General features: G+C 45.6%; 1 protein-coding gene across 2 annotated transcripts in view; it reads left to right on the forward strand.

Annotated features, from left to right (window-relative positions):
- vps13c (vacuolar protein sorting 13 homolog C) overlaps nt 1–26087 on the forward strand; it is a 47492-nt gene that overhangs the window by 11294 nt on the left and 10111 nt on the right. The window contains exons 12-67 of one of the 2 annotated variants that reach the window (XM_067249604.1): nt 1438–1495; nt 2053–2180; nt 2882–2988; nt 3120–3294; nt 3383–3445; nt 3636–3774; nt 4003–4103; nt 4277–4419; nt 5091–5283; nt 5768–5882; nt 6058–6194; nt 6284–6416; nt 6709–6826; nt 7014–7146; nt 7315–7390; nt 7997–8100; nt 8418–8571; nt 8882–8961; nt 9162–9221; nt 9621–9771; nt 9963–10079; nt 10365–10468; nt 10690–10857; nt 11318–11353; nt 12676–12980; nt 13072–13219; nt 13340–13448; nt 13554–13687; nt 13830–13986; nt 14112–14191; nt 14686–14745; nt 15095–15251; nt 16336–16455; nt 16601–16704; nt 16880–17047; nt 17153–17457; nt 17603–17750; nt 17986–18142; nt 18286–18407; nt 18700–18869; nt 19056–19318; nt 19515–19738; nt 19855–19947; nt 20076–20441; nt 20611–20700; nt 21207–21362; nt 21899–22160; nt 22512–22672; nt 22801–22922; nt 23063–23360; nt 23658–24047; nt 24272–24376; nt 24589–24753; nt 24910–25035; nt 25365–25498; nt 25772–25898. In XM_067249604.1, coding sequence (XP_067105705.1) covers nt 1438–1495; nt 2053–2180; nt 2882–2988; nt 3120–3294; nt 3383–3445; nt 3636–3774; nt 4003–4103; nt 4277–4419; nt 5091–5283; nt 5768–5882; nt 6058–6194; nt 6284–6416; nt 6709–6826; nt 7014–7146; nt 7315–7390; nt 7997–8100; nt 8418–8571; nt 8882–8961; nt 9162–9221; nt 9621–9771; nt 9963–10079; nt 10365–10468; nt 10690–10857; nt 11318–11353; nt 12676–12980; nt 13072–13219; nt 13340–13448; nt 13554–13687; nt 13830–13986; nt 14112–14191; nt 14686–14745; nt 15095–15251; nt 16336–16455; nt 16601–16704; nt 16880–17047; nt 17153–17457; nt 17603–17750; nt 17986–18142; nt 18286–18407; nt 18700–18869; nt 19056–19318; nt 19515–19738; nt 19855–19947; nt 20076–20441; nt 20611–20700; nt 21207–21362; nt 21899–22160; nt 22512–22672; nt 22801–22922; nt 23063–23360; nt 23658–24047; nt 24272–24376; nt 24589–24753; nt 24910–25035; nt 25365–25498; nt 25772–25898 — 8319 coding nt within the window. The remainder of the gene's footprint in view (nt 1–1437; nt 1496–2052; nt 2181–2881; nt 2989–3119; nt 3295–3382; nt 3446–3635; nt 3775–4002; nt 4104–4276; nt 4420–5090; nt 5284–5767; nt 5883–6057; nt 6195–6283; nt 6417–6708; nt 6827–7013; nt 7147–7314; nt 7391–7996; nt 8101–8417; nt 8572–8881; nt 8962–9161; nt 9222–9620; nt 9772–9962; nt 10080–10364; nt 10469–10689; nt 10858–11317; nt 11354–12675; nt 12981–13071; nt 13220–13339; nt 13449–13553; nt 13688–13829; nt 13987–14111; nt 14192–14685; nt 14746–15094; nt 15252–16335; nt 16456–16600; nt 16705–16879; nt 17048–17152; nt 17458–17602; nt 17751–17985; nt 18143–18285; nt 18408–18699; nt 18870–19055; nt 19319–19514; nt 19739–19854; nt 19948–20075; nt 20442–20610; nt 20701–21206; nt 21363–21898; nt 22161–22511; nt 22673–22800; nt 22923–23062; nt 23361–23657; nt 24048–24271; nt 24377–24588; nt 24754–24909; nt 25036–25364; nt 25499–25771; nt 25899–26087) is intronic. The other variant, XM_067249603.1, reaches the window with a different exon arrangement.

Here is a 26087-nt window from a genome sequence, read left to right on the forward strand (position 1 = left end):
CAGTATGTCAACAGGACTGCATGCTCCAGTAGCAGCTCACACAGCTGACTATCGCATCACATGTTTGTTTTTTTGTCTTGTTTTTTTCCGCTCATGGACATGGTAATAGTCAACACAAACCATATGCCATGGTCTTCAGATAACATAGGCTCACTCGGCCGCATCCAGGGATGTGTGCACCAGAGGATTTGACTCAACACAAGCACCCACTCTCTTTCTCTTATTTGTCTTTCTCTTTTGGCCTTTCTCTCTTTCTCAATCTCCGTGCCTGTCCTCTCTTTCTCTTTAACCGGAGAGCCTATGAGCCTGTTAGCCACTTCAACTAACTCATATGAATCATTATATAATATACATTTTCAACAGAACTGCCATTGGCATCACACTTTGACTTCTTTTTACTGTTAAGACTGGACAGCACAGGCAGGCCAGTGTCACAGATAGCAGATAGCCTTCTGTAAGCATTTGCTTCTAAGCAAAACCCGTTATCTACTGACGTGTTGACACACCAAGCATATTTTACTTCTCATTATATATGATCTTCTTTCAATTACTCATTGCACCTCACTTTACTTATGCACGTCATCTACAGTAGGTCTAAATGCCCAACCCACACATCTGCATGCAGACTCAGTGATGAACCCTGTCTTTTGTGGCTCTTCTGTAGTTTTAACCATACTCTAGGTGTCTGGTACGACCAGCAATAGACAGTTCAGTATTGGATACACACGTAACCTGTACAAAGGTGCTTGGTAGTTGCTTCTCTCTACCCACCTTGCTGGTGGCCTTTACAAATGAATGTTTGTGGAACTGTGTCTGTTCAGTGCACGTCAGAATTAGGATTTACACACACCCGTGTCTGTTGACTGTCTGGGTAACTGTTCAATACGGCGCTATGCAATAAAGAGCGTCTCCAAACACTGGTACAGTACATTGCTGTCAGGGACAGACTGACGCACCTGGGATGACAGCTGGGGAGGCTGTGCTGGTGTGTGGAGAGGGGACAGAGTGCTTGTATAATGACAAACAGCTCTCTGGGATTTGTAGTCACTTTAAATATAGACTTCAGCCATGTGACAATAATGAAAACGTCCAAGACTTTAGCTTGAACCATGTTTACGATGATATTACAAAAAAGACAAATCTGTTTCATACGTATTTTCTTCTTAAATATTTTTTTTCTGGTTCTGAATAACTGGGTGTTTTGTTTGTTGACAGTATGCACAATTATTTGTCTGTAAAATTGTGTGGCTGCAACAAAAAAAACAACACATTAAATTTTCAATTATAAATACCCCACGTTGTTGAAACAATTCTGAACCTCACCCTTCTGAAAAAACAGCGGAAGCATCTTTTGTGAGCCGGTAAGTGTACTGGGTCAACTGGAAACCGTGACTATGATGTTTTGTCCTCAACCTCAACCTGTTTTTGTGTTTACAGGACAAGCTCAAAGCAGGCATCAGCACCAAAGAGCAGGAGCTCAAAGACTACCAATACAGTATGTGCAGTGCTCTTAACACAATTAACATCATTAGCATGTGAAAAGGAAGAGACGCTCTCTGTTCTCTTTCTAGTAATGCTTTCCCTTCGCCCCTCGCTGGTGGAAACCCTACTATTCCAACAGGAAATCATGGATATTCCACCTTTTATCTTTTAACAGCTTTTATCTTCACCTCCAAGTGACACCTACACACTGTGTGCACATGCACACACACACACGCACGCACACAGAATGCTGTGGATTTGAAGAACACATCCACATTTGGTGCCACACTTATACACTCACACCAGCAAACACACAATACCTGTCATATTTTGTTTCAAAACTATATATGTTCTTATAGTTTTTCACCTAAAGTTGTAGAGATGATAGTATGAACGCAAGTTGCAAGCATTTCGGAAGTTTTTTGATGAGATGGATGTTACACAAATATGTCTGGACGTGAAGGTGTTGCTCTCCATCCCCTGACATACTGCATGACTGTCTTGTAACTGTTTATGAGCTGAAACCGTTTTCACCACTTGTTTTGTGTCTCTCTCTTTGTTGCTCTGTAGTATTCAAACCCATCTTTGCTTCTGCTAAGATGTGTATCAACCCCAACGCTGAGGTCGAGCTCAAGTCCCCCAAAGCCAACCTGTACCTGGAGGTGCAGGACATAGCAATAGAGATGACCAAACCCCAGGTACACACATGTTTTCATTGCCATTCTTGTGGGGACTCACAATTCAGTCCCAACAGCCTGTTATCTCAAACCCCTAATCTTAACCCTGTCCCTCGTAACCCTAACCGTAAAACTATCACTAAATCCCAACTCCAATTCTAACCCACACCCAAAACCCCTTACAAATAGCACTTGAACTCGTGAGGACTAAGAAAATGTCCCTGCAAGTTCAAATTGTTTTACAATTACGATTGGACTTTTGGTCCCTACAAGAATCGTTAAATAAGTTTGGTGATACACACAGACACCATCTGTCCTTGCTGCATTATCCAACATATTACACGTGCCTGTTTTACAAAACATCTGCTATTTTCACCTACAATCACATTTTGGTCGTCAGCTGTTCACTGACACATCTGATGGTTAGAAACCCAGCGTTCTTGTTTATAGAAAGCTCACCGTCAGACTGCTTATCACACATGCACTATCTGTTAGTTCCTCTTCAGTGTGTAGATGGGAACTACAGTACTTATAGTACTCTTTATAAACGAGGCTTGAAACAATTGATGAATCTCATTACATTATTCTGCCGAATTATTTACGTTTATGGTGAGCAATCATGACCAGAAACTTTGGAAAGGATGTTGAATATTCTCATATGAATCATCCTGATTCTGTCCTGTCCTTCTCACGCTGATCTGGTCTGTTCTTCACCTCCCCAGTACCTCACCATGATAGACCTTCTAGAGTCCATCGACTGCATGGTGAAGAATGGGCCCTACAGGAAATTTAGGCCAGATGTCCCTGTGAGCCGAAATGCCAAGCACTGGTAATTGCATCAAAAATCCAAATAAACATCTCAAAATAAATGTCTGTGTTATAATGAACAAATAAACCACTTAAGAGTAGACCTGCATTAGTCAGGGTACGACTGAAGAGTTTCATCTCACGGTGTTGCAGGTGGAAGTACTGCATGACCAGCGTGCTTGAGGTCCACATCAGACGCTTCAACCAGATGTGGTCGTGGTCCAACATCCGCAAGCACAGGCTGACCGTGAAGGCCTACAAGGCAGCTTACAAAGCCAAGCTGCTGACACAGGGGAAACCAAGAGAAGACGCGGAGAAACAGATCCAGGTCATTCTTCAGTTCCAGACACAGTTGAGAGGAGTTGATCCAGTTTTTTGGTAAAAAAAAAACAAACAACCTGTTTTGTCCATGACAGGACCTGGAGAAAGGGCTGGATGTATTCAACATAACCTTGGCCAGACAGCAAGCGCAAATGGAGGTTGGTACAGAAAAGCAGCTTTTTTTTCCCACCTCAGTTTATATTGATCCGTTATGAAGGACAACAAACTCCAGAGTACGTTTTACCGCTCTCCCTTCACTCATCTGCACATGCCTTTCTTCTTTTCCCACGCCTTCCACACCTCCTCACCTCAACTGGTCCCTCGTTCCCTCCACCCGTCGCTCCCCAGGTGATCCGGTCAGGCCAGAAGGTGGTGGCCAAGAAGGCGGCGGGGGGGCAGAAGCAGGGCGGGGGGGGCTTCTTCAGCAGCTTCTTCAGCAGAAAGGAGGGCAAGAAGAAGGAGCTGGAGGACCCCCAGGAGCAGGAGAGTGAGTCCCCCTTCATGTCCCCCTCCTGTACCCACCTGTCACCCACGGAGTCTTTTCATTAGTTGCCGCGGGAAAAGACGATAACTGTATTAAATGCCGCACAGCATAATACTAGCTCACGCAGTGTTGAACTAACTTTATAACCCACTCTAATAATGTATATGCATTGTGGTAGTTAAGCCGTGTTTCGACTGAAAGTTTACCGGATGCTTCTCTCCCACCCGTCAGGCACGGGCTTGGATGAGCTGATGACCGCTGATGAAAAGACCAAACTCTACACTGCCATCGGATACAGTGGCAGTTCACACAACCTGGCCTTACCTAAGCAGGTGGGTGCATGTAAACACACACACACTCTCACACTAACGCCTTACGTTTCATTCATTTAGCAGACATTTGTATTCTTAGAGACACACATGAAGGATCAGAAGTGCACAGTTTTAACATTCTCACAGGAACACATACACATCATGTGGGTGTTGATGTTCTGTACGTGTTCCAGTATGTGGCAGTGATCATCACCTTCAAGCTCTTCAGGACGTCCATCACGCTGAGGGAGGAGCCTAACGTTCCAGAGATCCTCAAGGTCCAGATGATCGACCTGAGCACCAGCATATCTCAGAGGCCCGGGGCACAGGCTATCAAGTAGGTCCACCTGTCTCTCTCTCGCTCGCATGCACGCACACTGTGAAAGGACCACGTGAACACCTGTCTATCTGTGTCAAGTGGATAGTCCAACAACTGCGCTTCTCCCATCAGATAAAGCAACTCGTCAGTGCACATCAAATAGAAACCCTGCTCTGATTTGGGTGTAACCCAACAGCGGAAATATGCACATCGAACCTTAATGTAACATAGTACTGGCTCACAGCGATGGCACTTGGTATCTAGCCTGCAATAGCTCTTGACCAAGATTAGATGGTTGCCACTCAGTTGCATGGTAGTTACACGTGCAAGTTGCACACACATGCACACACACTTTGTGACTGGAAACCCGTAAACTAATTGACTCACTCCCTGACAAACACACGTACACATTATGTCCAGGTGTCCAACTCCGCAGTACACACTCATTCTCGCTCTCATTCTTTTCACTCACTTCTCCCCCTCTTCCTCTCCCCCTCTTCCTGTTCCTCTCCCCCTCTTCCTCTCTTCCTCTCCCCCTCTTCCTTTCCCCCTCTTCCTCTCCTTCTCTCCCTCTTCCTGTTCCTCTCCCCCTCTTCCTCTTCCTCTCCCCCTCTTCCTCTTCCTCTCCCCTCTTCCTCTTTCTCTCCCCCTCTTCCTCTTCCTCTCCCCCTCTTCCTCTTCCCCCTCAGGGTGGAGGCGGGGCTGCAGCACTGGTATGTGACTGGCCTGGAGCAGCAAGGGGAGGTCCCCTCCCTCATAGCCTCCGTGGGAGGCTCCACCTCCTCCCTGCTCAGCATCCTGTTTGAGCTCAACCCGGAGGACAACCCGGCTGACCAGCTGCTCCGTGTGCACTCGCAGCCTGTGGAGATCATCTATGACGCGGTACTCTGACACCCACAGTACACCCTGCAGTATATGCACATGTGTGCTGCGGCTCCGTGTAGTTTACATGTGGACATACGCAAAGATACTGATGCGAACATCTGTTCCCGCTGACCTCTCGCCCACCCTGTAGAACTCATAAAAGAGACCTGATATTTCCTAACTATTCTTCTTTCTCGCCTCACAGCTGTACACGCACACACACACACATGCCCCCCCTGTATCTAACCGCAGACCAACAGACATTGTCCAGCCAGCAAACATATGACTCACCGTTAATTAAATAATCAATATAATTTTCCCTTGAGGCTAAGTCTTTGTGGGTAATGTTGTGGATAATGTAGTGGGTTATCTAAAGCGTGTAATGTCGATATTTATGATTTACTATACACTACAGCTCAAATACAACATATTGTTCGGAAGGAATTGACTGCATGTTGTACTGAATGTATGTCATGGATGTGTTTTGACGTCGGCCCGTCAGTTGACAGTGAACAGCATGGCGGAGTTCTTTAAGACGGCGAAAGGCGTGGACCTGGAGGTGCTGACTTCCGCTACCCTCATGAAGCTGGAGGAGATCAAGGAGAAAACCGCTACGGGTACGCACCCAGCTCCAGCTCTGCACAAACACCTAGAAACACACACTTGTGTACGCCTTCAAAGAGCAATGTTTGGGATCCTCTGATGTTTTTCAAAGCACAATTGACTTCCTGTACTCCGAACGAGCGAACTGCTCTGCAGCTGCTGGGGCTTATCACCTTGATGTTCTGTCAGGCCTGTCACACATCATTGAGAACCGTAAGATTCTGGACCTGAGGATCAACCTCAAGCCTTCCTACCTGCTAGTGCCCAAGTCTGGCTTTTACCAACCCAAGACTGACCTGATGATCATCGACTTTGGTAGTTTACAAGTGAGTCAAGGAACCTTAACTTATTAGCAATGTTGTGCGAGTGTGTGCGTATACGTGTATGTGTGTCTCATAATGTGCGTTGTATGTAGTTAAACAGTGTGGACCAAGGTAACCAGCAGCCAGCGTCTCCCAGCTTCTGCTCCCTGGAGGAGATCATGGACCGAGCCTATGAGAGATACTCCCTGGAGCTACGCAGTGTCCAGGTGCTCTACAGCAAGTCAGGTACACACACACTCTCACACACACACCCTCTCGCACACACACACCCTCTCGCACACACACACCCTCTCGCACACACACACTCTCTCTCACACACACACACACACAGTATTAAAAATGGCAAAAGGAGTATAAGATGGAAACATAATCATTATAAAATGTGTCAATGTATTCATAATTTCTAGTTATATTTCATAATACTGTATGTGTACCTACATTTGCCTACTTTGGGAGATGACGTTGTTGCAGAGTTGTCTTGGTACCCATGCAGATTTCTCTGCATCTCTCTCCCCAGGGGAGACATGGAAAACTGCTCGCCTACAGGGCTCGTCCATCCAGCACATCCTGCAGCCAATGGACTTCACCGTCCAGCTGGCTAAATGCATGGTGGACAACGACGCCAGAATGGCCAGGTACACCGTCTCAGGCCAAAGATACATTTTGGTCGTGGCCTCACATTTTTATGTCAAATTATTTATTCATTAAAACCTCTTTTCATTGCTTTTTTAAACTAGTATCACAATGGTTTTCGACGTTTAAATTGGGATTATTACAAATATCACCAAAGGTCTAAAGGTAAGGTATTGGTTTGTGTGACAGGTTCAAAGTGTCAGGGGAACTGCCATTGCTCCATGTGAAGATCTCAGACCAGAAGATCCAAGGTGTTCTAGACCTGGTCAACAGCATCCCCCTGCCCCTTATGGGCTCAACCCCCTCCACCCCTACTGGGAAGGTACACTTAGTACAGTCCATTAAAACCACACACACAGGATTTTAGGGCTGTGTAGATACACTGGGCCGTTTTGGACATTTTGGGTTATGTTAGGAGTAATATTGTAAATGCTGTGGAAAATGTGTACAATTCATCCTACCAATATTAATAAGGTACATGTATTTCTAGGTGCTGGCGCTAGCTGATACCAGACCAAGAGTTCTAAGTATAAACCCCTCAACTCTTCCATATGCAATGGAAACAGGTATTGATTTCATGTACATTCACTCTCTTGATAAACTAGGATAGGTATAGGTAAGCACAGTTGGCAAGTGACAAAGATCAGTGAAGAGCTGTGAAACAACAGCGCCCCCACCGGGTGACTGGAGAGACCATTATCCCCACAATTGCCTCTCCAGGTAGAAATTGCCCTTGGGCTCAGATGCAGAATTACCTTATCCTTACTGGATTTCAACCCTAATCCTAGGACAAGAAAACAACTGGCTGTAGATTAGGATTTACATTTACATTTAGTCATTTAGCAGACGCTCTTATCCAGAGCGACTTATAGTAAGTACAGGAACATTCTCCCCGAGGCAAGTAGGGTGAAGTGCCTTGCCCAAGGACACAACGTCATTTTGCACGGCCGGGAATCGAACTGGCAACCTTCTGATTACTAGCCCGCTTCCCTCACCGCTCAGCCACCTGACTCCCTACTATTTAGGAAGGGTATATTTCCCATAGGAGTGTACATAGGAAGGTATACATTTCTATGTCATGAATTCTTTAGTCAATAGATGGTGACTATTCATTGCTGCATGTATGACTTCTACAGTACAGAAAAATGTGTCCATGTTCTGCTCTTCCATAGATTCTGATGAGGATGCCAGTGAGAGGTCCATGATGAATGAAGACCACCGGCGCTCGGCCAGCGAGGAGCTCACTGACGTGCAGTTCAAGTTTGAAGTCAAAGCGGTACAGAAGACTTATGGTTGAAAGATATTATGTGTAAAAATATTTTGTGTTGTTGTATTCTCATGATCACGACTTAAGAAAAAGTTGGTATATGTTGTGATCTTGTGAAACAACTTTCACAAGTAGTGGACTGAAGCCTATTTGTGATGGACGGTATGTCTTAGGCAGGAACCATCAAATTCTTAGATTAGACATGACGTATTGTCGAACAATCATGTTTTCTTTTGTTATTTGTAAAAGGAACTTACACCTACCTGTAATGTGTGTGTGCACGTGTGTGTGCACGTGTGTGTGTGTGTCATTGTGTCCCTGCTCAGGTGCTTCTAGAGTTGACTCGTCAGGCAGACCAGGAGAACACCGTGCTGGCCCTCAGCGTCACCCAGCTGGGAGCCGAGGGCAAGATGAGGACCTATGATCTGTCCATCACCTCCTACCTCCGCAAAGTAGGCCTGGACTACTGGGAAATCAGAGGTTAGGATTAGGGCACACACACACTAACTTGGTTCTGTGAGTAATTGAGTGCTTCCTCTCTTTCTGAAACCAAAAGGCCAAACAGTAAAGACATTATCCTCTGAGTGGTCATTGTCTCTGAGTCTGGCGATGGTACCATCGAAAAAAACGACAGCTGTTTCACTTACTACTGTCATGTTAATGCTTACAGATGATTCCGCATATAACTTGAGAGTAACAGCTCCAATCAGGTTATTGCGGTGGAAACGCTGTTTTATTAGAATGCAACCTTGAGTGAACACAAGTTATGATCTCCTTTTTTGTCTCTCAGATGCCCAAAATCAGCCTCTTCACCTAATCAGCTCTTCTGACAAGCAGGGCTGTGACCTACTAAAGGTGGAATACATCAAAGTAAGTGGACCTCACAAGCCCTTTGTTTGCCTCTAATTCACTCCAAAAGCTTTCCACTTTAACGCAAAGTGAACAAGTAAAAGTAGCTATTTTGGTAAGTGTTATGATTAAAACATAATTGTGGTCTATCTTTATGGCCCAAAGTAGTCGCATACTTGTTTTCACCCCTTTGTTTTGGTTTGTTTAATTATTTTTTCCAGGCTGATACTAATGGTCCAAACTTCCAAACCATGTTTGACAACACTGAGCAAACACTGAAGGTGGGTGATTCATTGGTGTTTCTTCTCTGTTGCCGAGACAACAGACAGTAGATGCTGTATGAGGAGGTGCCGTGTAATGTGTTTATCAAACACCATTTGTCAGCACTGAACTTTAGCATTGACAGACTATAAAACACTTAGCACGGGACTATTTTATACACTTAAAGTACTTACATACTTAAAGCTGCATTTAAGGTCCTCACTTTTCTATGTCATCACTGTGGCAAGTTCCACATGATCATAACCGATTAGCCATACCATATAGATTATATAACGCCTTTTGTTTTACAGAAATAGGTTTTTACAAAATTATTTAGAGGTTGCAAATATTTGTAAATTATTTGTTTGAATAGCCTAGTGCTTGCAGCTTTGTAATGATGTGACCGTGTGTGTATACAGGTGGAGTTCTCCTCGTTGGACTTCCTTCTCCATACCAAAGCTCTGCTGTCTACCATAAACTATCTGAACACTGCCGTGCCGCAAGAGCTCACCACCACTAAGGAGCGTGAGGCCAAGACGCAGGTGCAGAAAGGCCGACAATGCAGGACAGGTATACTGACCTTGCCTCACTCGCATGCTCCTCAAGGAGCCTCACATTCTATTGGACCGTCTCAACATCCGTATGGTTTCGTCAGCCAAATATTGTCTCAAGAACATTTTAATTATCCCTCAAAAGGGGACATTTATTTGGTCACTGGAGGATTTCAAATAACCTAGTTTACAATTCCCTATGCTTTGCAGTGTTGAAAGGATCCAAAGATGCCAACGTCTTCAATTTTAAGTTGTTTGCCATGTTGGGTTGTTTCCGCGTGGAGGTCTGTGATGACCGACGGAACATCGCTGATATCAGAGTCCAGGGTAAGTTCTACTGTGCACTGTGGCTCCAAAATACACACTGGTCCTTGACTCTGACAATTATTCTGTTAGAACTAAGCACTTCAGACCCTGGATCTTCAGCTGTTCTTTATGCACTATTTGTATGTTGCTTTGCATAAAAGCTTCTGTTAAATGGAATGAAAAATAATGGGAATGATTGTGAAACAATAAAGGATTCAGCTCATTTAGATCATTAATATGCACTTCAGATGAATGTATTCTGTTGGTGCATGAAGTACACATTCCGTTCATCATTTCCTTCATTAGGTATTGATGCTTCTGTGCTGGTTCAGGCCAAACAGACAGAAGTGTTTGCAAGGCTCAGAGACATTGTAGTGATGGATGTTGACCCCAAAACAATTCACAAAAAAGTAAGTTGTATTTTACCTGCGTGTGTTGCATTTTTGCCTTAAAACCAGTAGGATTACACATTGCTCTTGTTGCATTGATTATTTGTATGTCGATAATTGCGAGTTTTACACAAAGAAGTAGGTGCATAATTAACGAATCATGCATGTTATTCTGTTTGGTGAATACAACATGTTTCAGAACACCGTATAGCAAACACCTGATGTTCTGTGACTTCCTGTAGGCGGTGTCTATCGTGGGGGAGGAGGTGTTCAGCTTCAAGTTGTCGCTGTACCCCTGTGCCACAGAGGGCGAGGCCTACTCTGACACCTCCAAGGTGGACGGGAAGGTCACCATGAGACTAGGCTGCATCAAGATTGTCTACCTCCACAAGTTTCTCATGTCACTGCTGGTGAGAGCGAGCTATACCAGCAATGCATATCTGTTAGTTCCTACAAACACAAAACTAATTGTAGTAGAGTTTAGCAAGATAACAATAAATGGGGATGGGTATCGCTCAGTGACTGAGTATTTGACTGCAGATCAATTGCAAATATTATTATTTTTAAATCAGTTTGTTGTATGTTTAGCAAATTATTATTATTATGGATGGCGATGTATGCTTTGATTCATAAATGTGTACGGTACTAAGCAAAGCATCCATAATGTTTTTGTTGTTGTAGTAAACTGTACAATTCACTTTTCTTTGCCAAAACTGTCCTTAAGCTTTTGTAAAATTCTTCTTTCGACCTCTTTATGATGGAATCATCCAGAGGATGCTTCTGTGTTCTCTTTCTTGTATCAGAGCATGTTTGCTGTGGACTTGCTTTCATTTATTTCTCTCCTTCCTAAATCTGTCTTGTTCTTTCCAGGCCTCTTTTAGCTATCAGTATCCCTGTCCTGATGAGGTACATGCTTTGGCATGAAGCATTAAACTGCATTAAACCTTTGCTTTGCAGCTTTATCCAACGATGCTATCACACTTTAAATCCACACTTTAGGCTAATGTCACTTTGTAAGCCAGACCAGTTTTTTGTGGAACTAGAGACAGTGTTCTAATACTTTACCCAAGACTAACACTTTTCCCAAAATGCACCTTAAGTGTAGTTTTCCAGGTGAAAGTTTTTTATTTGGCATCTGGCTTAACTTTGTCAGAAAACCATGTCCTTAATGTTTACACTCCACTGTAAGACACATGCATCCCCTGTTTTAGCAATTGGGTTAGTGTGAAGCCTCCTTCAAAACCCTTTAGGATGTTGACTGTGCATATCAATGTTCTTTGAAACACTGGCCTGACCTTTCACTCACAAACATCAACTGAAACACTAACTCAGATATGAAGTGTAAAGTTTTTATTGATGTATGTGAACAGGAAGAAGTCTCAATGTTGATGACAATATCATCTTGCTAGGTCCACCTTTTTGTGTGTGTTTCACCACCACTCCTATTGTGTGACCTAAATGTTGAGTTGTGTGAACTATAAAAAATGAAAAGCACTCCTAATTCATATTTGATTGAATTCAGATTGTATTTGGTATGGTAGCCATAATTTACTAAATGTTGTACAGCTGCGTTTTAGATATTTACTTGAGGATAGTGACCTATTTGTGAAAAGTTCATATCAACTTGGAGTACAAGCACCCGTTAAACGAACAAGCACATCTGGTGAAGAGATTGAGGCTAGCAAACTATAGCTGGATATGTGCATTTGTTGGATGCAGACTGAACCGCTATGGGTCTTGTTCGCATGTTAGTATGTCTCCTGCCTTTTAGTATCTTGTCAGCACTTTGGGTAGTTATCTGTACTGGAATGGTTTGTCTCAGCACGAAAAAGGAATGCTTTTCATACACAACATGTAAGAGTAACCAAACCTCACTTTTTCATAAACGCTTCTAATATCACTCAACTGCCATTTGTAAACTTGCCTACTCTGTATTTTCTTCCTTCTCTTGTTGTCCCTGTCATACACGTGTGAGAATTCACTCGAGTAAATTGACATTGAGTAATTTCTAACTAGCCTAAACATTTGTATTACTTACTTAATAAATTTTCTTGCATGAATGCCTATCACCAAATCACCTTGGGGTCGTGAAATTCTCACACATTTCCAACAACTCCTTCTAACTGTGCTTTCTTGATCCTCATCATGGCTTACATACTTATGGATTCATGCACAGACAATCTCAGACCATTTTTATTGTATTGATTGGAATCTGCTATGTTTCCCAGAGGTTTGTGGACAACTTCCAGACAGCTAAAGAGGCCCTGAGTGCAGCCACTGCTCAGGCAGCAGAGAAGGCAGCCTCCAGCGTCAGGGACTTTGCCCAGAAGAGCTTCCGTCTCTCCATGGACATCCGGCTGAAGGCCCCCCTCATCATCATACCACAGTCCTCCGACTCCCACAATGCCTTTGTGGTGGACCTGGGTCTGATCACCGTGGGCAACAGTTTCAGTCTGATGTCAGCCGAAGGGCTCCCTCTCCCAGCCGTGGTAGAGAAGATGGATGTGAAGCTCAACCACCTCAAGTTGTCCAGGTGTGTGTGTGTTTGTGTTTGTGAGCATACATGTACTCTTGCGGGGTAGTAGAGTTTATCAATAATTATTGTATCTTATCTTTTCTTTTAGAACTAGTTTGAAACAAGGTTCTCCACAGCCAGACATCGAGATCCTCCAGCCAATAAACTTGGAACTGCTTGTCCACCGCAACCTGGCAGCCTCATGGTTCACAAAGATCCCTGGGGTCCAGGTCCAGGGCCTTCTCAAGTCTATGAACGTAGGAGCATCACCTATATCACTTCCAATCCCCTGTAGTAGAAGACAGCAATATTCTGAGTGAGTTCTCAAAGTTTGGCATGGCATGTTTTCTTAAGCCTGCTCTTTTCCCTTGTCGCAGATGGCACTTGGGCAAGAAGATTTTGCAGTTCTGATGAAGATTCTGGTTGAGAACATAGGGGAGGGAAGCAAAGAGCACAGCATGGATGTGAAGAGGCAGGTGGCACAAGGTAAGAATGATTGACAGAACCAGTCAACAATGAAAATGACTTTACATCTCTGAAAGATGAACTACACGGTCTGTCTTTGCCTCCATTGGACTCCCTTATTTACAGAGAAAGCAGAAATGGCCGAACAGCAGATAGACATGGTGTCTTTACCACTTGGTTCTGAAAGTCGGCATGCTTTGACAAACGGAGGCCCCAGTGAAAACACAGTCAATGTCCTCCTCAACTTTGAAATCAAGGAGGTACAGTACAGTTGGACCCCTACACCTTATCCTAGCCAGGCTTGTCCACCATCCAAGAAAATGCATTTGGCCCAACTGTCCTTCAGACTTTTGTAGATGACAGCTTATATACAGAGCATTTTCTACATTTCCATCTCTTCAGGTGGTGCTGAAACTGCAAAAGACCAGGGAGGAGAAGGAGAATCCATTCCTGGTTCTGCATGTGGCTCACCTAGGTATAAACACCAAAGTCCGAAAGTACGACATGGATGCCACCACATACATCAAGAAGATCACCATGAAATGCCTGGAATTTGCCGGTCAGTTTCAGTTTCCTAGTCGGAAATGCATGCCACTGTACACCTTTTTATTATTGCTCAAACACTCATACATTTACGTGTTTGAGGAATATTCTCTTGAAAATGTGTTTGGTTTCTCTGTGCAGATTCCAGTGGCGAGCCGCTGTGTCTGATCCGTTCTTCTGTGGAGCCTGGTGCTGAGCTTCTCAAAGTGCAATACTTTAAGGTGACTCCTACTTTATCTTTGTATTTCAACGCTAAGGTTTGAATACTGACTCACCGAGCTGAAAGATAGACAGACAGGCTTGTTAAACAGACAATAACGTTGACAGAGGCATGATGCCATATCATATCCCAAGACAGCCTTTTCTAAGGCCATGCTTTGTGTGCTGAGCACCTGTGGTGTTTGGCGTCAGGGCAACCCAGTTATGTCCTGGAGCTTTTTTTAGTTCAGTTCCATTTAGGTACAGTAATGGTCTACGTTGTAGACAGTTCAGAGACGTGTTAATGTCACGAGCAAACATCAGCTGGGATGGTGATGACGATGATGCAGGCTTGCACAATGCTGGATGAATTGGGAGGGGGTGAGAATGGTTCCAATATGTTGATAAATGATGAGGTGGAATAACATTTCTTTCACAGAAAAACTCCATGGGAAATAATATCGCAAAGCAAGATTGTCAATCACGGTCTTTATGACTGCACTTTTTCTTTCTTCAGGCTGACAGAAATGGGCCGAATTTTGCAACGATCTACAACAACATCGAGCAGAGGATGGATGTAAGTGAGCCCATCGACTGTTGTTGGCCATTAAATGACAGTCTTGTCTGCATACGCTTGATTCACATTCATGTGCAAGATTATTAATACACATCAGTCATTGTAATTCCTTTATGGCTTTGAAGGGTCATAAATAAAACTGTGAAGCCTGCCGACAGCCCTGTCTCTTTGTGTGACTTCAAAATGTCCCAGTTGGATTATCTGCCCGGGAGACTGAATAAAGTGACTCCGACTGGCCTCATCTCGGATCCCTCATATCTCCCTTTCTCTTTTTCTCACCCTTTTGTCTCTCTCTCCATCTCTAACTTCATTCTCTCTTCCATTGCCACCCCCCTCCATCTCTGTATAGGTGACATTCTCATCTCTGGACCTTTTGCTACACACTGAGGCTCTGCTGTCCACCATCAACTTCCTGTCTGCGGCCCTGTGCCCCAGCAGCCCGCCCTCACCAGAGAGGGAACCCAGACAGATTAAGGGGGAGAGCAGGGCCGTCTCAGCCAAGTCAAGTAAGCACATTTAAACACCCACATTCACACACGTTGCAATAATAAATAATGTATTCAGACATGTTTCGTTTTTTTGTGACATTTACGGGGTGGATTTAAACCTGGGATCACTTGATAAACAGGGAAATGCTCTACCACTGAACTAGACCCTCCCTCATACACACACAAACAAGGTAGGGCAAGGATTTGACCAGGGTAAATACCGAATTCCTGTTATGTGACTGAAAACTGATTCAAACACATTGGTGAGAAAACAGGTCCAGATTATCTCTGGGAGGTAAGTCATTACTGTGTGTGTGTTCAAATACCCTGTCATTGTGTTCAAACACGTGAGAGAGAGATGGAGAGAGGAGGGCACAGCAAGGCTTAATATACAGTAGTAAAAAGTCAAGAGAGACAGCACATACTACAGTCAAACAGATGTATACAAATACAGTTTAAACAGTCCCAGAGGCTTTTCCTGCCCTAACAGGTTTAAACAGCAAAGTCAAAACAGTGACCAGATACTGGTCAGGCAAACACCATAAGTAGGCCATCCACTTCAACCCACTACCTCATTATCTGTGTATACAATGCTCATGTCATACTGTATGTACTCTACTGCCTTTGCACACACAAGTTACACACAACATTTACAGCTTGACCCATTTCCCATAATGGGTTACAGTGTCAATAGAGCAGTGGGACCCTTTGTGAATATAGCCTATAGCCTGTCTAGAATGTTTTAAAAATAGACCCCCACACTCTTCTGAGCCTTGTTCACCTGAAGGACCCTGTATTTCTGTTGAGTGCTGTTAAGTGTGGGTGGATTCCAAATCTCCCTCTCTGCTCTCTCTTAGCCAGATGATGGAAACCGCAGTCTGGAAACAGCTTCACAAAGGGCCCTCTGCATAACAGACCATCCATTATGTCATACGGGGTATCGGTCATTCAAAATGTGATTAATGCAGAACATTGAGTGCGTGCGGTTTTGAGTCCACCATTGTGTTATCTCAGTGAATTCATCCTCATTTATTGGTTTTCAGGGATACATGGCTTTTTCTATGATCAACTGCATTTTTGACACTGCCCGTTTCCATGCCAGCTGCTCTAGGTTCACCTTCGGACAGTGACGTGATAGATCTGAAGATCACAATGCGGCTAGGGGCCTTCAACGTCCTAGTGTGTGACCAGAGAAGCAACATGGCCGACATCAAGATCCAAGGTAACCGTTTACTCGACCGTAACCTTGAACTCTGAACAAGTTCATTTGAACGCCTCCTCCTACTATGGATGTGGTGCTGGACTTCTGTCCAACATGATGGCTGACTTGAGCGTGTGTAAAGAGAAAATGTTTTGTTCTGGTTTAGGCATTGATGGATCTCTGCTGATGCAAGGACCCCAAACACACATATCTTCCCGTCTGAGAGATTTCATCGTCATTAATGTTGATCCTAAAAGTATTCACAAAAAGGCAAGAACGGCATCATACTGCCAACTCACTTTGTAATATTGGCATTTGCTGCATCGTTGTACAAATACATCATTATAATGGGTACATGCTGCTGTCATTACATTTAATTTAGGACAGGAATTTGACATTTAGTACTGGAAAAAAAGCTTGTAACTTGTTTTCTTTCTTCTTGCAGGCTATCTCAATAGTAGGGGACGAGGTGTTCAGTTTTGCCATGAGTCTGACCCCCAAAGCTACGGAAGGTGCCGGATACGCCGACACATCAAAGGTGGACGGCAAGCTCAAGCTAAACGTGGGCTGCATCCAAGTGGTCTACCTCCACAAATTTGTTATGTCTTTACTGGTAAGTCTTCACACGTTCATTTTCACATTGAAGCAGGCTTCCTGATGACATGTTATGTGTATTTTTCAAAAGTGGATATGTTGAAAATGTTCTTTCTTTTCTCAGAACTTCACCAACAACTTCCAGACAGCTAAAGAGGCCCTGAGTGCAGCCACTGCTCAGGCAGCAGAGAAGGCAGCCTCCAGCGTCAGGGACTTTGCCCAGAAGAGCTTCCGTCTCTCCATGGACATCCGGCTGAAGGCCCCCCTCATCATCATACCACAGTCCTCCGACTCCCACAATGCACTGGAGGTGGACCTGGGTCTGATCACCGTGGGCAACAGTTTCTCTCTGCTTCCTGTAGAGGGCTGTCCTCTGCCTGCTGTTATTGATAACATGGACGTACAACTCACGCAGCTTAAACTTTCCAGGTCTGCTTTTCTTTCATGGCATGCCATCATTTAGCAAAAGTCAAGATATACTTTAAAATATTTCATCATATAACATATATATTCATATAACAAAACTACTAGTACATACGTTTGTAAGTCTATTTACTAATCTATGTTCCCTCAGAATTTGCTTGGATACGGAGTCCTCTCCGCCTGCCACTGAGCTCCTGGAGCCTCTCAACCTGGTCCTGACTGTGAAGAGGAACCTGGCAGCGGCATGGTACCCCAAGATGGCCGCCATCGAGATCGATGGAGACTTAAAGCCCATGAAGGTACGTGTATACATACCGATGTGTACATAGTTTCATCATACACTCTTTTTCGCCAGTTATGAACAAGGGTATAAGGGTCTTTGCTACAATAGTGTCACAAAGCAGACTCTTTGTTGAACTCTGTTGTGCCTTAAATCAATAATTCAGCAGTAAACTAGCCTTACAGTCAACTGTTTACCATGTTTCACTAGCAAGATTAGCTTAAGTCAAGTGTTGGTCCTTGGGTCCTCCTCAGGTTGCCTTGAGTCAGGGCGATCTGACAGTTCTGTTGAAGATCCTGACGGAGAACATTGGAGAGGCTAGCGGCCTGCAGTCTGAACCCCAGACCAGTGTTGAAGCTTCTCAGAGACTGGCAATCACTCCACAGTGGAAGACGGGCTCCCCTGTTAAAGGTTAGAAGGCTCAAGCAAACCGTAGAACACAAACTGAATCCAGTCTGTGAATATCGGGTTGGAAATGTTATTAGTGTGTGTGTGTGTGTGTGTGTGTTAATTTGATGTATTTAAATATCTTGCTATTTTTCTCTTTTCCCAAGGTGGCTTTGAGAAACAACATGAATGTAACGATGAAGAGGAAGACGAGCCCCTGGCAACTATGACGTTCAATTTTAACATCGAGTCACTAGGGCTGGTCCTCTACAGCGACGATCCGAAACAGGTAGCTGCCCAGCGTTTCATAGATGCACAAAGCTTCGAGGACAAACATAAACACAGTAGTTAGTATCTTGTTCTAATTACTCAGGAATGGCAATGTTTTCTTAAGCAGACGTAGTTTATTGTTAATGTGCTACAACATAAACTCTCAATCTGAACGCTTAGGAACCTATTGTTCCAAGCAGTGAACTGGATGTAATTACTACATTTTCTTAACTGACATGTTTGGCACAACGGTTCAGCAATTCTAGATTTTTTGCTGGCGAAGTGACCTGTTTGTCCGTGGTCCCTGACAGAAAGCAGCTGTGAGCCAGCACCAGTGTGGCATGCGACTGGGGGAATTTACCCTCCATCTGATGAAGGCTTCAGGGAAGATGTTCAACAACGACACCATGGAGGTCAACACCATCCTCACGGCCTGTACCCTGGACGACCTGAGGACGGGCATGCAGAGGGTCACCTCACGGTGAGAGAGGATCAGGTCAGACCTGCTGGGTCATGTCCTGGGTCCATGTTCTGGTGAGGGGGTGACTGAACAGCAGCTAATGTTGAAGGATCCACGCGCTGTAACTCACCCGCTCATTCAGTTGACTTGATCGTAGGTCAGAATTGAACCTACATGCCAGCCTTACCCCTTTCCTGTTAACCGCAGGATGGTGGGCAAGCGTGATGAAGAGAGCGACCAGGCCATGATCGACGTGACGTACCGACAGAGCGCCCAGGAGCGGGAGGTGGTAGCTGTGCTGCAGAACCTCTACCTGTGCGCTAGCGTGGAGTTTCTCATGGCCGTGGCAGACTTCTTCATCCAGGCCATGCCCCAGAGCCCTCCAGTGCCCACACGCACCGCCCAGCCCGACAAGACCATCCAGCTGCCACTCAAACAGCTTGCAGAGCCTCGCGCTCGCACCAACTCTGGTGAGGACATCTGGTGATTCATCCAAAATAAAAGACTTGCATTTTTGTTGTGACATCGCAGTGAACTGAGAATATGTGTAACTAGCTAGAGTACATTGTAGTGTATAATATTTGACTACATCCAAACACTTTTTCCTCTGAAACAAATATGAATTGTAAAACCATTTGGCCCTCTCTCTGCTCCACCCCACCCCAGCCATGCCCAAGACCAAGCTGCGGGCTGTGGTGGTGGACCCAGAGGTGGTGTTTGTGGCCAACCTGATGAAGGCTGACGCCCCTGCTCTGGTGGCCTCCTTCCAGTGTGACTTCTGCCTGAAGGCCCAGGACGATGGCACCCAGAATATCAGGGCCAATCTGCGGGAGCTCAAAGTCCTGGCCTGCTCCTTTATTAGGAACAAGGAGGACAAATCTGTCACCACGGTACCATGAGGATTTTGATGAGTTGTGATACATGTACATTTGTAGTTCTTTTTTTTTCTTTTTTTGCTGTTTGTTCACCTCACTCATTATAATCCACATTGGGTATTGCTTCATAGGTTTTGAAGCCGTGTTCTGTTGCCCTGGAAACTACAACCCTGCCCAAGCAACCTCTAAATGGATCTCTGACTGTGGAAGAAGTCATTGTTAAGGTACATTGCACTTTTAATAAACATTTTAAGTAAGTTGTACTGTTAAGGTCCTAACACTAAGCAAAAAACACATCATTGATCACACTTTTCCCATGTTGGTAACATTTTCAAACATCCGTCTTCTCAAGATCTCTCCAGTCATCCTCAACACTGTCATGACCATCACCGCGGCCATGACAACCAAATCCAAGGACGAGCAGAGCGAGCAGACCAACGAGGAGGTCAGCTCCCTGTGGTCGGTCATGAACATCTATGCCTGCAACTACTGGTTCCTGGGGGTGGACGCAGCCTCCGAGGTCACTGAGAGCTTCAGGGACCAGGACGGGGGGAACATGGGCGAGAGCTTCGCCGTGGACGTCAAGGTGGTCCAGGTGACCATGGAGTCCGGCCTGGGTCACAGGACAGTGCCGCTTCTGCTGGCGGAGTCCTCCTTCTCTGGGACGGCCAAGAACTGGTCGTCTCTGCTGCACCTCAACGCCGACATGACCCTAGAGGTGAGAGTGGGGGAACGTCTGAAGACACCTTCTTATGGAAACACCTTACCGGATATTCACTTTCAGACAGATCGTGTGGGATATTGTGTTTGTTACTCGACATGCTTTCGTGGTCCCAGTAAGCGCCAGGCATGTGCAGGAAGGCTGAGTGTGTGTCATCTGGTCTCAGGTGAACTACTTCAACGAGACTCATGCAGTGTGGGAGCCCCTGATTGAGAGAGTGGACGATGGCAAGAAGAGATGGAACCTCAAACTGGAGGTAGACGAGAGCTCCAGCCATCACACTGACGAGGGCAGTGCAGTAGTTAACTGCCACAGTATTTACATTTATATTACATTTAGTCATTTAGCAGACGTTCTTATCCAGAGCGACTTACAGTAAGTACAGGCAAGTAGGGTGAAGTGCCTTGCCCAAGGACACAACGTCATTTTGGCACGAACTGGCAACCTTCAGATTACTAGCCCGATTCCCTAACCGCTCAGCCACTTGACTCCTATTTCAGAATGTCAATACAGATGTCAACAATACAGATCAGTTAGTGACTTAGCCTTACCCATTTAGCTACGTTACTGACATCCTATTATATATAAAGTTGGCAGGTTTATAAACTCCTATGACCTGGATAAACACTATGTTTGTGAGTATGACAATACACTCAGATAGCAATATCGTTTTACGAGAAGGAACCCTAATCAGCTCATTGTTTCTATCGCAGTGATTTTGTTCTTTTCAAAATGTCATTGCCTCATTGTCATTTCCTGTAGATGAAGAACAATCCGGTCCAGGACAAAAGCCCCATGCCCGGTGACGACTTTGTTATTGTCCCCGATCCACGCACGGCCATCAACATCTGCTCCAAGGACACCATGAACATCACCATATCAAAGTGCTGCCTCAGTGTCTTCAACAACTTGGCACAGGTACACACAACTCTGCTCTGGATGTAAATACAGAGCTCTGGTCGACCGAGAACAGGAAATAAAGCATGTCAATATGGCTAGATTAGATTTGTGGATCAACACTCGACAAGCCAATTGGGATTTGATTGTGTGTGTGATAAGCAAGATATTTCAATTGGTTAGGGCCATTGCTCTTTTTTATTTGATTAAATAAGACCCAGGTACATACAGCAGTCTGTTGTGTGGCTTTATTTTCTCTCCAAGTTGAACTGCTTGCAGATGAGGGTGTGTATGCATTCAGTCACTCGAAACACAACCCCATCAGCTGCTGTGTTTTGTTTGAAGTCAGAGATGTTCGAAGATAAAAAGACACCTAGGACCTTAAAAGTGCTACCTACTTAGTATTTTACTTCAGTTAACATTTGTGTATAAGAAAGTATAGGGAGTATGTGTAATTATCCAGACCTCTGTTAATAACATTTCATGCATTCATTAGTTATTTGATACTTTGTGTAGCCTACTATATAGAGAGTCAACATCTTGATATTTGTGAGCAGGCATTCTCCGAGGGCACTGCCTCCACCTTCGACCACTCCCTGAAAGAGAGGGCCCCCTTCACCATCAGGAACGCGCTGGGCATCCCCCTGATCGTGCAGCACAGCTCCAGCCTGCGCATGCTGGACTCGCCCTCCCAGGGCAAGCTGCACGAGGTGGGCGTGGAGCAGAGTGTGGACCTGGAGTACTCTGTCTACCAGTCCTCCAGAGGGAAGCTGTCAGCCTTACAGCGCCAAGAGAGCTGCCTGTTCAACCTCAGCATCGGTCAGTGCAACCCTCAGACTCTATTGTTGTATTTTATCAACAGAGAGCATATATTCACCCCTTGCACCCCTCTTTAGTTGTATCCCCATGCGAAATCCACTTGGTTCAATCATGACTATAGGGAATTGCTGTCAAACATGTCAAATGAATGAAATCACACCTGTCGAAGGGAGAATTGTCCATTTGATTCCATAGATAATGTGCCCTGGCGAATTGACAAATGCATTACAATTGTGGGGATTTGTGTTTTTTTCTATACCATTAAGCGCTGTCATTCAGAAATTATTAAGTATCAATCTCCAGCATAGTCTCCACTGCCATCGTATGTGACGCATGTGTCACCCCCCCCAGTGCCCTCGGGCTACAGTGACATCTCCAACATTGCCGTGGACAAGCCTGGCCGCAGGCTCTACAATGTGCGCGGGCCCATGTGCCAGGAGGCAGTGTCAGTGCTGCTGCAGATAGACGCCTCAGAGGGCAACAAGGTCATCACGGTGCGCTCGCCGCTACAGGTCAGACACCTGCTGGACACGTTAATATTGAAGCTATTAACGTGTCGGCACGAATACAAATCCTGATTCAACTCCCTTCAAACGTGGGGGGGAGTTTTGAAGGCTCGTTTTGTGCCGTTTCATTCCAGATCAAGAATCATTTCTCGGTGCCCTTCACCATACTGAAGTACTGTACTACTTCTAGAAGCCTGGTCGCCATCGGAGTGGCGGAGCCAGAGAAAGAGTTCCACATTGCTCTGGAGTCCTACAGGTACACTCACTGCTGAGGCTGGATCGCTCTATCAGCAAAGCTGACTGACATGGTTTGAAAAGAGAAGGTCTTTGTAGCAAGGTGTAGCTAGCTCACTATTTTTGGACCCTACCCCCTGCTCTCCACCCCCCCCCCTGCAGGTGCCAGCTGTTCCTGCGCCCCGCGGGCTTCCTGGATGGCCAGTACGGGCCCTCCTCCACCTGCGTGGCATGGAAGGAGCACGTGCACCTCAGCTCAGAGGTGCGCTCCCTCCTGCAGTGCCCCTCTACCGACAGCAGCTTCCTGCCCCTCATGATGACCACGCTGGCCGTGCCCGACGACCTGCGGCACATCTCCAGCCAGGGCGAGGACGACTGGGACCCTGCCTACATCATCCACCTGCATCCCACCGCCACCCTGCGCAACCTCCTGCCCTACACCATACGCTACCTACTGGAGGTAAGGGCCGCTGGACATTGACTGTGTACCTGAGTTTGAGCAGTTGGAACTATGTAAAAAAAATATTTGAACTCTTTTATTTCTGCTGCCCACTAAAATACAGGAACCGTTTTGAAATCACTTAAGCACTGTCTGTGGTTTTGTGTGAAAGAAAATTATTATTATCATTATTGCTTTTAATTTAGAATCAAATAGTTAGAATGTTTCTAGCCTATTGATCCACACTCAGAAATTCCTGGATATGACTTCAAACATTCATGCCCGGTCCTCCCCCCCCCCCCCCCCCCCCCCCCGCAGGGCTCCGCAGACTTCCACGAGCTCCAGGAGGGCAGCACGTCCGACGTGCTCAACGCCCGCATCGGCGGCGAGATCATGGAGCTGGCGCTGACTAAGTACCAGGGACGCAACTGGTGCGGGCGCGTCCGCCTCAGCCAGGACGTGCCCGAGTTCTTCCAGGTGTGCTTCACCTGCGAGTCGGACCCCAAGCTGAGCCTGGACGCCAGCGTGCACGTGGTCCGCGCGCCCGGCCGCCTCCTCCTGTCTGTCTTCAGCCCCTACTGGATCATCAACAAGACGTCCAGGGTGCTCCAGTACCGGGCGGAGGACGTGGCCGTCAAGCATCCGGCCGATTTCCGAGACGTCGTCCTCTTCTCCTTCAGGAAGAAGAACATCTTTAGCAAGAACAAGGTCGCTGCTGACATGTAGATTTGGTCATGATTCATGACATCACGAGAAACGACAACTAGAAATGTTGCCCCCAGCAGCAGACGAGAGAATAACTCGCTTCACACTTGGTCAACCACAACACCTAATGAAAATGAGCCTCTTTTGACTTTTTGTTCTTCAAAAGATGATATGGATGCATTTGACATGTGTCCGACTGTGGAGTAACAGTGTTTGTTGTGTCGCAGATCCAACTTTGCGTGTCCACCAGTTCCTGGTCGGATGGCTTCTCATTGGACACCGTGGGGAGTTATGGCTGTGTGAGGTGCCCTGGAAACACCATGGACTTCCTGGTAGGAATACACAATGGTGTCCATAATATCTGGCTCCAAGTACAATGATTTGAAATAACAAAATGATAATAGTCAGTTAGCGAACACTAAAGAATTCACCCAGCCACTCTGTTGCAAATCCACATATAACTACAGCCAACAAAGCCGCCAAAACAGCTGTGTTGAACGTGACCTGCAGAACCCCAGTGTGTCTCACAGTCTCTGTGTTGTAGGTTGGAGTGAGCATCCAGATGAGCAGCTTCAACCTAACCCGGATTGTGACCATGAGTCCCTTCTACACCCTGGTCAACAAGTCCTCCTACGAGCTGGAGGTGGGGGAGGTGCCGGACCAGGAGGGCTTCGTGGACGGGAAGTGGCACTACATCTCCTCCACTGAGGTGACGGTCATGGGGACCGTGGCTGTCGAGTCATTTTCCTTTATAAAAGGGAGGGGACAGATTTGCCGTTTTCAAAATGAGTGTTATTGAAACCTACGTCCCTGCTGATGGTTATAGTAAGACGTGTGTGTCTGACTTGTATGCCTTGTGTTCCAGTGCCTGCCCCTGTGGCCAGAGACCACCACAGGGAAGCTGTGTGTCCGAGTAGTGGGCTCCAACTCCTCCTCCAAGTCCTTCTTCTTCAACAAGCAGGACAACGGCACCTTGCTGGGCATGGATGTCGTAAGTGCTTTATTTGACATGGCTAACAGCACAATGAAAATGTGACGTACTCTGTTGACAAACTCATTTGTTTACTTTGACTCAAGTATTCTTTTCAGTTGTGTCAGACTGTCAGTTGTGGTGACCCATGTGGGTATGTTAGTTCCTATATTTAAGTTGAGACCTCAGAGAAATCACTACAGAGTTGCATTTAGGGGTTGCACAGAAGAAATGGATTCATCCTTGCAGTACCTCACACAGGAGCAAAGTGACCAGATATATGTACCGTATATCTATTGTTTATGACCTTTCCACTGATGGTTATTTGCCCCTATTGCCTCCCCGTGCAGTATGGAGGGGTCATCGTGGATGTGAACCTGTCAGACCACTCCACGGTGATCAGCTTCACTGACTACTACGAAGGAGCCGCCCCCGCACTCTTAGTTAACCACACGCCCTGGGTCAGCATCAGCTACAGGCAGAGGTGAGCAGCCGTCACCACACACCTTCACCATGCTCACTATGGCAACAGTCTGTGGTACTAAGTCCTGGTCTAACTGAATCCAGATGGGTTGAGTGATTGGATTAATGATTGAATTGTCATGTGGGGGGATATTATACCAGTTGTCACTGTCATCTCACAAATGAGCCTGTGGTTGGTGTAGAAATCGGTACTTATTAGATAGCATATCTGAATGTTATTATAGATATATCTGTGTGTTCATGAGCATATCTGTGTGTTGGACTGTGTTTGCAGTGGTTCGTCAGGCATCAGAGAGCTGAAGCCTGGAGAAGCCCAGAGGTTTGCCTGGGACGACCCTGCAGGGACCCGCAAACTCAGCTGGAGCTGCCTGGAGCACACTGGAGAACTGGACCTGGTCAAGGTCAGACACAACGCCAGCTCATTTCATGTCCACAATAGTTAACTTCTCTGTTTGTCCTTTTGTATATCTAACCCAACATGAAAAATAAAAACTGTTTTGGCTACATCACAGAACACAAAGCACAGAGTGCATAAAATCTTGGTATCAGTTGCATTAGCTTTGCTGAGAAACAAAACCTTTAATTTATTA

The sequence above is a fragment of the Osmerus mordax genome, chromosome 13 (assembly GCF_038355195.1).
Source record: "Osmerus mordax isolate fOsmMor3 chromosome 13, fOsmMor3.pri, whole genome shotgun sequence".
Classification (NCBI taxonomy): Eukaryota; Metazoa; Chordata; class Actinopteri; order Osmeriformes; family Osmeridae; genus Osmerus; species Osmerus mordax.